The sequence below is a fragment of the Plecotus auritus genome (genome assembly GCF_963455305.1).
Source record: "Plecotus auritus genome assembly, chromosome: 7".
Classification (NCBI taxonomy): Eukaryota; Metazoa; Chordata; class Mammalia; order Chiroptera; family Vespertilionidae; genus Plecotus; species Plecotus auritus.
Window position 1 is genome coordinate 37,587,523 of NC_137774.1, and position 15,241 is coordinate 37,602,763.

Here is a 15,241-nt window from a genome sequence, read left to right on the forward strand (position 1 = left end):
CTTGGGAGGAGCTGGTCCCAGTATTGGCAGCGTGCCCCGCCAATATTGTCACCGTAAAATATTTTAATCTGTGGGGCACATCAGTCTTTCTTTTAAGCATTTAGAGTGGTTTAATTTTTTACGCATAACTTTCTAGGTAGGCAGAACAGGTGTCACAGGGAGTAAGGCAGAGGTGGATTAAGAAGATCGCCTCCAGTCACTCAGCAAGTCAGGCGTCCCTCACAGTGGAACTTGGAGAACCTGACTCCTCGCCCAGTGCTCCAGACACCAGCTCTTCTGCGCCCTCCGCCAGCGGGGCCGGGGAGAAGGCAGGGAGAGGGGAGAATGTGGTCGTTCCGGCGGCGGCGGAGGAGCGCGGTGACCCAGCCCCAGTCGGATCCAGAGACCCGGCGGGCAGCACCCTGGAGGTGGGGGTGGGGGTGGAGGTGGGGTGGGGTGGGGTGGGGGGGAGTAGGGGAGATGAGCGCAGAACGCGCCGCACAGCCCGGGCTCCGGCCCGCGTCGCCTTCCGCCCGCCCCGCCCCGCTCGCCGGTCCCCGCGCCGCACCCCGCGACGGCGAGCGCGCCCTCGGCACTGGCCTGCGGCAGCCGGAGCCGCCTCCGCCGTGCGGCCAGTGGCGGGCGGGGAGAAGGCGGCCAGCCGGGCGAGGCATGGCGGGCCGCGGGACACCGGGGGAGAAACGCTGGCAGTTGGTGCGCTGGTGAGTGGGCGCCAGGGGTGGGGGGCTTGGGGCGGGCACGGAAAGGAGCGGGGCCACAGGCGCAAAGTTTCTTCTCGAGCTGAGGCTTCGGGGCCGGTTTGAAGGAGAGGCGCTGGCTGCCTGCTCACAAGCATCCCGGGTCCCCGAGTCCCCGCGCGCGCTCTTTGTGGCTCTCCAGGTAGTTAGGCGCTGGGACCCAGGGCCAGGTCCCTGACGTCAGGCTTTAGCGGGTCCCGGGTCCCCCTTCCACAGGCTCCTCGTCAGGGCTTCCTCCCCGCCCCACTTTGCTTTTCTATTTTTGCAATGAGGGTCCCCCGCCTACCCGCATTCCTTCTGCTGCTCGGGGTCGGGCCAAGGACTTGGGCCCCGGAGAAGCACAACCACAGTCCTCAGCTCCCCTGTTTAAGGAGATGTCCTCGTCCGCCCAAACCGGGACCCCTGAGAGTGGGCACTTTGAGGGTCGGGGACTTAGAGAAGGGGGCTTGGGAGGCGAGGCGAGAGGTCCCATTGCGGGTAGTGGTTGCCCCGACCCCCACTGTAGTCCTGCCTGGCGGGGAAATCAGGCCTGTGGGTGTCAGGTTACGGGACTGCAGGCTGAGAGGCTTTCAGACGCATCACAGCCCAGTCACCTGGGTTGGGCCCAATGTCCCTGGCGTCCGGATGTTGAGGGCTGCTTCAGCCAGGGACCTGCCCCCTGCTTGGCGGGCTTAGACTGCAGTTTAGGCTGCTCAGCCCACCACATTCTCAGGAGACTGTCTAACTGGGACCCCTCCCCATCCCACATCATCCCACTCCCACCAGGGCCAGGAGACATTTCTGAAGTAGCACACCAGACACCTCTCATCAGTTACATTCTGTAGTGTGAATACAAACAGCAACAACAATGTTATCATCAATAGCAACCTGAGCTTCCTGAGCGCTTCCTACTGGCTCCATCAATAGGATCCAGGCATTGACTTACTCTTCAGAGTGAAACTCAGAGGAAGGTATTAGCACCCCCCTTTTACAGATAAGGAAACTGAGGCTCAGAGAAGGAAAGTGGTTAGTCAGGGTCACCCAGCAAGCAAGTAGCAGAGTCAGGTTTTGAACCCAGGTCTTGCTTAACTGATCCTTTGTTTTGCTTCCAGTCTGGCCACGCATTCAAGTGCACATTGTTAGAAAATCCCAGAGTGTCAGAGCAGGAGGAGTCACTGGGCTTGCAGCCTGCTCACCCATCCCCATCCTGGGAGGATTCCAAGAATCAAAGTCCAGATATTCAAAATTATTATTTAGCTAGTGGAACCACTCTTAAAATGAAGCCCAAAATGCATAAATCAGATCAAGGTAGAGTTAATCTGTTTGAAGAGCTGGCAGTTACTTATTGTCCTCTCCCTAAAAAGGAAGCATCACCCCAGGACCCCAGGACTTCCCAGATTAAACTAAATTTGCTTAGTTTCATTCCTTCCCTCACTTCATAGAGGAAACAGGAAGAGTTTTAAAGGGACAGGACTTGGATTTCTGCTCTGACTCTCTCTGCCTGGTGATGCACACATCATTGTAAGTGCCTCTAATTAGGTTTTGGGTCACCTCCCCCTCCCCAGATTAAAGCCTATTGCTTTGAGAAGGTCCTGAAAGAAGTGACTTGAGTGGTGAGGCAGCCTGGCAGGGAGCATTCTTAAGGGCAAGAAACCCTCTGAACCCCACGGCATGATCCCAACATGGTCAGCCTTGGCCCCTGGTTCCAGGATTTCAGGTTGAGTCAGTTTGCTCAACTCAAACTGGCTTAAGAGAAAAAGGGAAATTGTTGGCTTACAGAACTGAAAACTCCAGGAACTCTCCATGTTTCAGGCATAACTGCATTCAGGTGCTCAATAATAGCACCAAATAATGCTCTACTCTCTTTGTCCCTCTGTTCCACTTTTTTTAAAAAAAAAATATATTTTATTGATTTTTTACAGAGAGGAAGGGAGAGGAAGAGAGTAAGAAACACTCATGAGAGAGAAACATCGATCAGCTGCCTCCTGCACACCTCCTACTGGGGATGTGCCCACAACCAAGGTACATGCCCTTGACCGGAATTGAACCTGGGACCTTTCAGTCAGCAGGCCGACGTTCTATCCACTGAGCCAAACCAGTTACGGCTGTTCCACTTTTTTTTTTTTTAAAAAAAAAATATTTCTATTGACTTCAAAGAGGAAGGGAGAGGGAGAGATAGAAACATCAATGATGAGAGAGAATCATTGATTGGCTGCCTCCTGCACGCCCCACACTGGGGATTGAGCCTGCAACCCAGGCATGTGCCCTTGGCCGGAATCGAACCCAGAACCCTTCAGTCCGAAGGTCGACGCTCTACCCACTGAGCCAAACCGGCTAGGGCCCTCTGTTCCACTTTCATTCCTGTGTGGAGGCGAGGTGGCTGTCAGCTGCAGGCAGCCCCCAGGTTAGTGACCACCATGGAAAGAGAGCTCTTCTTTTTCAGTGGTTCCAGCCAAAGTCTCAGGATGTCATTTCATTGGCATGATTTGGGTCACATGGGTATCCCTGAGGCAATCACTGTGGTCAGGGTGATGGACTGCTCAGATTGGCCAGGCTGGGTCATGTGTCCACCCATGGAGCTGGGGCTGCGGTCAGCTTCATCCAAACCACAAAACTTTTGAGTGGGAGAGAGGGTGACGAATGGTGAATTGTTGGGCAAGAAAAACAAGTCATGCAAACCTGTAATAAAGTTAAATGGTAAACTAGAAGCTAGATAACAATATTCCCACATAGCAGGTTAAATGTTAATATGCTAAATGTAAGAAGCACTCTTACAAGAAAATTTAAAAAAATACTGCAGGCTGGTTGGATTAAACAACAGAAATTTATTTTCTCATAGTTCTGGAGGCTGGAAGTCTAAGATCAGGGTGCCAGCCTGCTTGGGTTCTAGTGAGGCCCCTCTTCCTGGCTTGCAGAGAGCTGCCTTCCCATGTGTCCTCACATGATGAGGAGAGAGCACACAAGTTCTCTGGTGTGTCTCTCTTTTTTTAAAGTATATTTTTATTGATTTCAGAGAGGAAGAGTGAGATAGAAATATCCATGAGGAGAGAGAATCATGGATCGGCCTCCTCCTGTAAGTCCCTCACTGGGGATTGAGCCCACAACCCGGGCATGTGCCCTTAACCGGAATGAAACCTGGGACCTTTAGGTTCCCAGGCCGACACTCTATCCACTGAGCCAAACCAGCTAGGGCTCTGGTGTCTGTTTTTATAAGGACACTAATCCTGTTGGGTCAGGGAGCTACCTAACCTTAGTTTGTTCCAAAAAGGGCCTATTTCCAAATACAGTCACACGGGGGGTGGAGGGGTTTAGGGCTTCAGCATATGAATTGGGGGAGGGCAGGGACAAGGACACAAATATCAACCAGTCTATAATGCTTACCAAGAAAAACACAGGAGTGTAGGTGGTGAATGATTCAAGCTCAACACCTGAAAGCTGGTGGATGCTGCTCAGGATCTCATCTGGGAGAATAATGTCTGTACATGAAGCAAGGGAGCCACTTTGGAGCCCAAGTGTGGGACATCAGACAGAAACAGCAGACACAAAGAGCAAGGACTTCCCCCTACAGCAGTTTAGGAATCTAGGGGGCTGTGCAAGACTGGTGTTAAACAGTGCCACCTTGTGGTGCAGAGAGGCAAGAGCAATAGAAGATAGCTGCAGTTTTCTTAGAATCTGGTACATATTTCAGAAGCAAGACTAAAGTAAGGTTCTGGGGCTTTGGAAAATTCAAAAGCAAGATATTAAGCTTTAGACTTTGAAAGGGAGGGAGGTTTCAAGTGATTAATTAGAAAAAAGATGGCCAGGTTCTCACCCTAAACTATTGTTATAGGGCATACTAGCATCACAGGAAATGAAAGTATATGCATAGCTGTTAAGCTTCTTGGTATTTTTTAGCTGTTCACATTGGCTAACCTTTTTATATATTCATGGTACATAGGAGCATAAGCACACCTAAATAACCACAAATATGGGACAAGACTTTAGTGGTTCTCTCAGAAAACAAAATGCTTCACATGCTTTTTAAAAATTGATTTTAGAGAGAGAAGAAGGGAGAAGGAGAAAGAGAAACATCCTTGAGAGAGAAACATTGATTAGCTGCCTCCTACAGGCCCGGTACTGGGGATGGACCCTGCAACCCAGGCATGTGCCCTGACTGGGAATCGAACTGGCGACCTTTTGGTGCATGGGACGATGCTCAAACAACTGAGCCACACCTGCCAGGGCTTACATGCTTTTTAAAAGTGAAAAATCAAGACAGAACCTTTGCCTAAGGTCTAAGTGTGGTAACCAATTACCATGTTTGAATTTGTGGGAGAATGGAGGTCTTTTTAAAAAAAGTAGTGGTTAAAAAAAAAAGTAGTGGTTTTAAACAACAATGGGATACCACTACACACCTGCCAGAATGGCCAAATTCTGGAACACTGATGACACCAAGTGTTGGCGAGGATGTGGAGCAACAGGAACGCTCCAAGATCATTGGTGTGAGTAGCAATGCTACTGTCACTTTGGAAGACAGGTTGGTGGTTTCTTACAAAACTAAACATACTCTTCCATACGATCCAGCAATTACACGCCTCAGTATGTACCCAAAGGAGTTGAAAACTTATCTCCACACAAAAACCTGCACATGCATGTTAATCGAATCTTTATTTATAATTGTTAAAACTTGGAAGCAACCAAGACATTCTTCAGTAGGTGAGTGGACAAATACATGAGTACATCCAAACAATGGAATACTATTCAGCACTAAAAAGAAATGAGCTATCAAGCTGTGAAAAGACATGGAGGAACTTAAATGCGTATCACTAAGTGAACAAAGCCAATCTGGAAAAGCTGTATACTGTATGATTCCAGCTATATGACATTCTGGGAAAGGTAAAACTGAAAAGGTTAAAAGTTCAGGGGTCTCCAGGTGTGTGTGTGTGTGTGTGTGTGTGCGCGCGTGCGCGCGCACGGTGGGAGGGGAGATGAATAGACAGAGCACAGAGGATTTTTAGGGCAGTGAAAATGCTCAACTATAATGATGGATTCATTAAAAAAACACACCCACAAACTGCCCAGCTGGCGTGGGTCAGTGATTGAGCATCGACCTATGAACCAGGAGGTCGTGGTTTGATTCCCTGTCAGGCACATGCCTGGGTTGTGGGCTTGAACCCCAGCAGGGTGCATGCAGGAGGCAGCTGTCTATGATTCTCTCTCACCATTGATGTTTCTGTTTCTCTCTCCTCTCCCTTCCTCTCTGAAATCAATAAAAATGTATTTAAAGAAAACCACCCAAAACCAAACAAACAGCAACTCATGTCCACTTGCCCTTGCAGAATAGCCTTCTTCCTTCGGACTTTCCTCCTCCAAACCATAAAGTACCAAAAATTAAATTAGAATTTTATTGGGTTCATTAGTTCAAGATATTAAATATCTTTTCAGCATTCCTACCATATCGGAGGCCTGTGCTGAGCCTTGCCCTATTTCTGATGGTGGGCCTTCGAGTCTGGGAGAAGGAGTGACAGGCTAGAGGCAAGGCCGTGTGAGTGGTTAGAGAGCGGTGCAGAGCGCTCTGTCAGCGTTCTTTTAACTGGCTGCGGAGTGTTCCATTGTAGGTTGGACCATAACTTCTTTACGCAGCCTCTATTATGACCTTATTGGTATTCTGAATATTTCGAGGTTACGAACGTTGCTGCAGTGAACACCTCTGAAGCCGTTCCATGAAAACATACGCACAGATGATGGTCGGATATGGTCTTCAAAGTGAAATGGCAGAGTAAAAGCATGAGCACATTGTAAAAGGTTCTGCCACCCTGACCTCCAAGGAACCGAACCATTTTATACTGTCATCTCCAGTGATGTGTGAGGTGCCACTTTCCCCACAATGTTGCTCACACTGGGAATGAACAGATTTTAAAATCGTAGTCAATCTCATCAGTGAAAAATGGTCTATTGTTTTAATTTTTTTTTTTTTACTTAAAGAGAAATTGCTTTTTTTAAAAAAAAGTTTTTTTTTAAAAAATTGATTTCCCAGAGGAAGGGAGAGGGAGAGAGAGATAGAAACATCAATGATGAGAGAGAATCATTGATCAGCTGCCTCCTGCACACCACCCCTCCCACTGGGGATCAACCTGGGCATATGCCCTTGACTGGAATTAAACCCGGGACCCTTCTGTCCACAGGCTGATGCTCTCTAGCCACTAAGCCAAACCAGCGAGGGCAGAAAAATTGCTTTTTAAAACAATTATTTATTAATTGATTTTAGAGAGAGAGAAAGGGAGAGAAACATCGATTTTGTTGTTTTGTTTATTTATGCATTCATGGTTGCTGTGCCCTGACCAGGGATTGAACCCATAACCTTGGTGTATTGGCACGATGCTCTAACCAACTGAGTCACCCAGCCAGGACAGAAGTTGCATTTTTAAATGTTTATTGGTCATTTGTGTTTCTATTGTTTAAACTACTTATTAATTTCCTTTGCCCACCTTTTCCCTATTAGTTTGCACATTATATATTTTTTCATACTGCTTTGTAAAAGCTCTTTGTTTACCATGGGAATTAGTCTTTTTATTTTTTAGTAAATTTCATATTTCAGAGCAGTTTTAGATTTACAGAAAAAATGAGATGATAGTATAGAGAATTCCCCTATACGCCACCCCCGTGTCCCTATTATTAGCATCTTACATGAGTATGATACATTTGTTACATGAATGAACCAATATTGACATTATTATTAGCTACAGTCCACAGGTTATTCAGATTTCCTTAGTTTTCCCCCAATATCTTTCTGGTTTGTTCTAGGGTCCCATTCGGTACCACATGATGCTTAGTGGTCACACCTCCTGAGGTTCCTCTTGGCTGTGACAGTTTCTCAGACTTTCCTTGTGTTTGCTGGCCTTGACCGTTTTGAGGAGTACTGGTCCCTCGCTTGGAATGCTTTCTCATAATGAGACGAGGGTTATGAGTTTTTGGGAGGAGGCCCACAGGGGCAGGCCTCACATCATATGAAGGGGACACACTAGCCACAGGATTTGTCACTGTCGATGTTGACCTTGGCCTCCTCACTGAGGGAGTGTTTGTCAGGCCTCTCCACCCCAGCCCCATTTCCTGAGCATACTCTTTGTTTTTTTGTTTTTTTTAAAAAAATATATATTTTATTGATTTTTTTACAGAGAGGAAGGGAGAGGGATAGAGAGTTAGAAACATCGATGAGAGAGAAACATCGATCAGCTGCCTCCTGCACACCTCCTACTGGGGATGTGCCCGCAACCAAGGTACATGCCCTTGACCAGAATCGAACCTGGGACCTTTCAGTCTGCAGGCCGACGCTCTATCCACTGAGCCAAACCGGTTAGGGCCTGAGCATACCCTTTGGAAGGGAGTCGCTATGTGAAACCCACATTTCAGTGGCGTGGACTTGTGAACTGTCTCCTCGAGGGCGGGGCATTTACATACATGGCTTGGAATCCTTCTGCCTGAGAAGTCTGTCTCTTTCCTCCTCTTCATTTACTTTTCAACCATTTATGTCAGTACACACTCATGGATATTTATTTATTTTAAACTAGGGGCCCAGTGCACGAATTCATGCACCTTGAAAGGAACTGTGGGCCTCAAGGCTGCGGTGGGCACAGGGGTGGGTCTCGGCCCATCCTCTGCGCCCCCTCCAGGCCCCTCCAGCCGCGGCCCCTGGTCCTCTGTCTTCCGGCAGCCCTGCTCCCACCACCACCACTCCCACACACTGATGGTGTGGAGCAATTGGGGCCAGTGTCAGCAGCGGGTGCGAGCATTGGCTGCTGCCGCGATCACCCCTCAAGAGCAGGGGGAGGTGGAGAGGCACTGAGGGGCGATCAGGGCTGGCAGTCCAGCTGCCACTTGCACCCGTTGATAGGGCCGAGTGATCGGGACCAGCGGCAGTGGGTGTGAGCACCGGGCGGGACCACGGTGCTCGGGAGCAAAGAATTGTCAGTAACTATCAGAGGCTCTCCCCATAACAGCGACCAGTGCCCCACCTTGGTCTGGCACTCATCTGCTCCACCATCCCGCCGCAGCCAATGCCCGCCATGTTACGCGGGTACCCCTGGTAATCAGTGCACGTCCTAGTGATTGGTTGTTCTGCTGTTTGGTCTATTTGCATATTAGGGTTTTATATATATATAGATTTTTTTATTGTTGATGGTATGCATATTTTTTATTACAGGTTTATTGAAATATAATTCATAAACCATGCAACTCACCCATTTAAAGTATAAAATTAAAGGGTTTTTTATTCACCGTATATTCACCAAATTGTGCAACTATCAAAAAAAATTGTGCAGCCATCACCATAATCAATTTTAGGACATTTTCATCACCCTCAAAAGAAACCCTGTCATCTTTAGCAGTCCTTCTCCATTGCCTCTCAACCCCCACTCCCCCCAGCCTTCAGCAGCCGCTAATCTACTTTCTGTCTCTATGGATTTGCCAATTCTGGACATTTCATATAAATGGTTTATTGTGACTGGCTTCTTCCTCTTAGCATAATGTTCTTAAGGCTCAGGTTTCAGTCACTGCCTGACCTACCCCTGTGTTCGACTTAAAACATGGGTGTAACCTGTGAAGTACCAGACCCTTCTCTCTTTGGTGATGGGCCGCATCCTCTGGGGGTGTCACCCACCCCCACAGCCTGGGGCCTGTTTCTATGAGCAGCTCTCACCCTTCCTCTTTTCTCCCCATTCTCTTCAGTATGTTCCTGACAATACTCCTACTCTCCCGAGGAGAATCTGAGACGCTGGTTTTTGCTCAACCTGAATGGCTGATTAGTGGTCTACAAGGCTGACCCTCTGCTGTATTTAATCTCCTTCAGGGTACCGTCCACGGCATTTCAGGGACATGGCAGGTTCATGAGGGAGATATTTGGGGATGGGAGGTCTTCTGGTTTTCCTTGTATTCAATGTGGTCCAATTCAGCAACTACACTTCTTAAGTGAAGTTGTACTTGTTAATGGAGATAATCAGAGCTTCCCGAGGATGTGAAGGGTCAGTGATCACTGTCGCAGGTGTGATTCACACGGCAGGCCGGCTCAGTCGACCAGAAGGCTGCACGAGGCTGTTGCAGGCTTTCAGAGGCGCTCAGACACAGTCTTGCACTCCAGCGGGGAGACAGACAGGCTCATAAATAACTCACTCGCGGGCGGGCAGAGAGCAACGTTGTGAACAAGGTTACGCAAAGCATCCTGGGAACCTTGGAGCCGGCTTGGATTCTGGCTGGGGTTTGGGGACAGATGCTTAGAGGCTGGTTTGAGCAGTTGGGGCGGGTGGGCAGGTCTGGAGTAGAGATGGAGGGAGAGCAGTTCAGGTCAGAGCAGAGCGGGAGAGAGGCTCTGAGAGAAGAAAAGGCAGGCACGTTTCCAGAAAGACAGGGATGCGGGGGCGTGTACATGTAAATGTGGAGGGGGTGGCATGTAATGACGGGAGAGGCTGGAAGGGAACAGGGTTGGAAGACTCAGAGGAGCAGTTTGGGTGACAGCTGATATGCAGTGGAAGAGGTTACCCCTCTGGGGCGGCGTGGGTGTTGGGAAGTGGAGGCGGGTGGGGAGGGGGGAGAGGATGTGTGTGGAGCAGGCTGGTTCAGATGCCTCCAGCTGAAGGTGCAAGGAAGGCCGGCCTCTGCTGCTTCCTGCGTGAACGACCTTGGACAAGTTCATTTCCCTCCCCTAGCCTCTTCTTCCCCATCTGTAAAATGGGTCCACGGGGTTTGAGGGGGGAGGCTTGGAGGAGAACATGCCGGGAGTGGGTGTGTCTGTCACTGGTGAAGGTGTAAGGCCAGGTAGACTGGCCGCTGAGGATGATGGGGAGGGAAGGTGACCACGTGGCAAAGAGCGGCCCTCACACCTCATTTAGTCCCGCAACAACCCTTCACAGTGGGCATTATGATTACTCCCACTTGATGGATGAGGAGTCTGGGACTCACTGTGGAAAATCACTCACCTAGAGCTGGGAAGTGGAATCCAGTCGGGGAGCCTGCAGAGAGCGGAGGACAGTCCCTGCACCTGTCTCTGGGGGAAGGGGGTAGAGGGAGAGGGGAGGGGAAGGTGGCTGGGTTTTGGCTGCAGCAAGGACGTGGAGGTGTGCCTGTGGCTGAGGCTGTTAGGACTCCCCTGGGGGCAGGGGTGAGCAGTGGGTGAGGAGAGAATTTGGGTGGGGATGGTTCCTGTGTGGGCCTATTCCTCTCTCAGCCTAGGGACCTGTGTGTGCCTCGTGGGGTCAAGCCTGGGAGTGAGGGGTCACCACCATTGGCCTTGGCTCTTGTTTCCTTGACCAGTCCTGTGCATGCTCTGGGCCTCATGTCCTCATGTGTAAAATATAGCTGTTGGACCAATGAGTGACCTCCTGTGTTTGTTTTTTGCCCTAATGACCTAAGACTCCATCATCAGCAGAGTTCACACACACACACACACACACACACACATTTACTTCTTGAAAGCATAGTATATTTCCATGGTTCAAATTCAAAAAGCACTAAAGCATTTACAATGCTCCCCAGCCACTCACTTCTCTTCTTAAAAACGAATTAAAAAAAAAAATGATTTTAGGGAGAGAGAAAGAGAGAGATAGAAACATAGATGAGAAAGAAACATCAACATGGATAGGTTGCCTCCTGCATGATCCCCAGTGATTGGAGCCCATAACCCAGGCATGTGCCCTGACCAGGAATCGAACCGGTGACTTCCTGGTGCATAGATTGAAGCTCAACCACTGAGCAACACCGGCCGGGCTCACTTCTCTTCTTTGGAGACAATTGGTGATATTAAGATGCTCCCACAGAGATGGCAAGAGCGTGTCATTCAAGGCTGAGTCCCGAGGAGCCCAAGGATAGGGAAAGGCATGGAAACTTGTCATCAGAATAGGATGGGATTAACCAGGGTGGGCTTCCTGGAGGAGCTGAGTTTTGAGCTAGATTTTACAGGAGGAGTATCATCTTGGGGCAGGAAGCAGGTTACAGAGGAGAATTGTGTCCAAAGTTCAAGTCAGGATCTTCCCTCCCAAACATGTCCTTGTCCAGCATGAATGGCATTGAGGCCAGTGCCTGCACAAACCAGGAACTGGGGAGCAACTTTGCCACCTGCCTCCCCCTCACCCAGGTCCAACCCATCACCAGGCGCGCAGCCAGCGCTGCCTTCTTAGCCCACTTGAGAGCCCACCGGTTTCACTCCCTCTCCAGTACCATCCCCTTTACAAGGCACCACTGTCCCACCTGGACCCCTGCAACAGCATCTAACCCGTCTGCCTTGCTATTTCCACTCAGCAGCCCCGATGATCTTCCCACAGTGCCCATCAGGAGAGTGAAGGAAGCAGGCAGGAGCCAGATGCTCTGATATGGGCGGCCTGGGAGCAAGCAAACACTCTTTTCTCTAGCAGCCGTGCCTTCTGGGAAATCTCCTGCCCCAGCCAATAGCCTCTGCCCCATGGGGCCGTATCAGAGCAGCTGCACAATTTTTTTTTCCTCATAGCACTTTACACAGTTTGTAATTACACACACACACACACACGCACGCACGCACACACAAACATTTGTAATAGGTAAAACCTCTCTTGTATGAAAAGATAACATTGTTAAAAATGTCACCTCCCTCTGCCCCCACTTACCCAGTTCCCCCTTCTCCCCACTCAGGTAACAATTTTTATTAGTGTTTGTGTCTCCAGAGTTTCTGTATATAAAGATAAGCAAATACGAATTTATACTTTATTCCTTCCCTCCCCCTTTTAACATAAAGTACACATACTGCTCTTCTGCACCTGATTTTATCTTAAGAATGTGTCTTGCTGCCCTGACCGGTTTGGCTCAGTGGACGGAAGGTCCCAGGTTCGATTCCAGTCAAGGGCATGTACCTTGGTTGTGGGCACATCCCCAGTAGGGGGTGTGCAGGAGGCAGCTGATCGATGTTTCTCTCTCATCTATGTTTCTAACTCTCTATCCCTCTCCCTTCCTCTCTGTAAAAAGTCAATAAAATATATTAAAAAAAAAAAAGAAGAATGTGTCTTGCAGATCTTTTAATGATAGCACTCAGGGAACGCCCTCATTGAAAACATTTTTTTAAAAAATGTGGCTGCACACTGTCTTACGATATGGATGCACCATAGTTTATTTAACCAGCCCCTGACTGATGAGAGCTTGTCTTTTGTTATTATAAACAATGCCACAGACAACCTTGTCCACATGCTGGAATGTCTAGAGAGTAATTCTCCAAAAGGCAATTGTTGGGCTATTGGGTAATTGTAACTTAGACATTGTCGGGTTGTCCTGCGGAAGGGTTGTACCACTCCCTCTCCCACTCCCACTGGTAATGTATAAAGGGGCCTGCTGGTTTCTCTCCCACAAAACAGTAAACTCCAGGAGGACAGGGATTAAGTCTCTTGTTCATCATCATAGGCACGCAATAAATGTTAAATTAATCAGTGGATTCATGGTTCTACCAGGAGGGGGTGGCCAGAGTGGGAGAGATCCTTTTGTGTTCGCTCTGCCCAGTCCAGATTTCCCTGCCCTTACCCTAGGCCAGTGGTCGGCAAACCGCGGCTCGCGAGCCACATGCGGCTTGTGAGCCGCGGTTTGCCGCTCTGTTGACTAATGAGTTTGCCGACCACTGCCCTAGGCTGACTGTCTATCTGGAAGGTGGCTGGGACCCTGGAGGTTCTGGAAGACCTAAGCTTGGCATTTGACCCGTGACACCCTCTCCAGAGCAGCCCTTCTCCTGCTGTGAAATCAAGAAGCCCAGTGTCTCAGTACTGTAGGGGACTTGGAGAATGGACCCTTGTCTGATGCTTGAATTCCCTGCCCACACTCTGCTTACATACCTCCCGTAACAGAGAACTCACTCCTTCCAAAGGGCTCCTGTCAACTTCCGACAGCTAACTTTTAGAGAGGCTTTCCATCTTGTGAGTTGAAACTTGCTCTCTGTAGCTGCCCCCTGTTCAGGGAATTTTCATTGTGGCTCTCTGGAAACCGGTCTTTCTGGGGTAGTGGGAAACAGGTACCCCACGTCTATCTTCTTTCAGCAAGCCAGGCCAATTCCCCAAAAGAGCCCTGCCGAGCCCTGCCCACCTCCCTCCTTCTCTCTCCTGCCCTGCAGGTACGTGCAGGAAGGGCGTTTCCGAATTGAGGAGAGGACACTGACAGCCTTCCAGTGGCTCTACAGCCCACAGCAACATCGCATCCTCGGCCGTGCTGACCTCGAGTCTCCCTCCAGGTGAGTGATCCACAGCCCGGAATCTCATTCTTTGGCCCCCACAGGTGGTACTTATGCAGCCACACGGGTCCATAAACCCACATTGGGGAACCCTTGTGGTGGGGAGGCCTCCCAGGGTCCTGTCAAGAGTTTGTCCGGCACTGAATGATCTGAGGCTGCTCACGACTCCTGCTTTGTCCTCTGTAAAATGGGTAGGATCCTATTTGCCCTCCCTTCTATGAGGGAGAGCATGGTTCTCAAGTGAAATGTTGGCTGCAGAGATTCTCAAGGCCTGGAGATCAGCTGGTTCCTCTTTAAGAGGGAGAAGGGCTGCCAAATTTGCTGGGCAGCCCCTGCTTTGACCCAGGTGGAGGCAGCCCTGCCTTCCCTGTCTCTTTCCTCCCCCATGCTAGAGAAGCCAGCTGGGACCCGCAGTCTGGGTGACCGGCTGCGCGATGAGGGCTTTTCCGGGCCCAGATTCCTGCTCCCAGGCTCCTGCCCACTCTTCATTCATACTGTGGACAGGTATGACCGGTGCTAGTGGTCTCAACAGAGATATCCTGCGTGGCCCTGCTGCCGCCACACCCCTTCCCAAGGCTTCCGCTAGACCTGATCCTGGACCTTTCTTCCCACTTTCCCCATCAGGACCTCCTTGCACTAGATTCTAAACGAGCAGGAGCCTGGATGCCCAGGACGAACGGCCTCTCCTCCAGGGGTGATTGAAGGAAAGAGGGACGGAAGTGATGTCGTCTGGGGGGTACGCCGTGGGCTGGCCAACTGGAAAACAGGGACGATGCTCTTATGCAGCTCCCAGAACTGGCCCCAGGAATAAAGTGTAGACGTGATGGATGCATTCACCTCAGCGGACATCTGCTAGGAATCCCAATTAGCTAAGAGCAGTGCATCTGCTCCCTCTTATCTCATTGGTGACTTCAAAAGGTACAGGAAGCAGTGAGGTGGACGGGTACTCTTGTCCAAGTTCTGTCCAAAGAGAAAGAAAGGATTAAATGACGATGTGGACATGACAGGAGCCCAGGGAAAGGTGACTCAGGCCACCCAGGAACTCCTCATGTTCAGGGAACGGTGCCTTGGGCTCCAGAGGTGGATTTCAAATAATGTAGAGAAAGGGCAGAAATGCCTCTAGAGCAAGCATGTCAAACTCACGGTCCGCGGGCTGCATGCGGCCCACAACGAATATTTTTGCGGCCCAGCCAATATAACGGTATGTAAGAAACGTTTTAATAAAAATTCCGTAACTTAATTTTTACAATATCCTGTTATACATAATTATTAATAACGAACTACAATGTTCGCTAATGACTGATTACTATAATCTTGTTGC

The 15,241-nt window shown here is 49.7% G+C and overlaps 1 protein-coding gene across 2 annotated transcripts in view; it reads left to right on the top strand.

The window, feature by feature from the left end:
* Positions 1–305: 305 nt before the first annotated feature.
* Positions 306–15,241, top strand: part of RAP1GAP2 (RAP1 GTPase activating protein 2) — a 227,803-nt gene continuing 212,867 nt past the window's right edge. Inside the window, exons 1-2 of one of the 2 annotated variants that reach the window (XM_080680772.1) lie at positions 306–407; positions 13,804–13,920. In XM_080680772.1, coding sequence (XP_080536898.1) covers positions 325–407; positions 13,804–13,920 — 200 coding nt within the window. In that variant the 5' untranslated portion in view covers positions 306–324. Of the gene's footprint in view, positions 408–549; positions 702–13,803; positions 13,921–15,241 lie in introns of those variants that run through there. The other variant, XM_080680774.1, reaches the window with a different exon arrangement.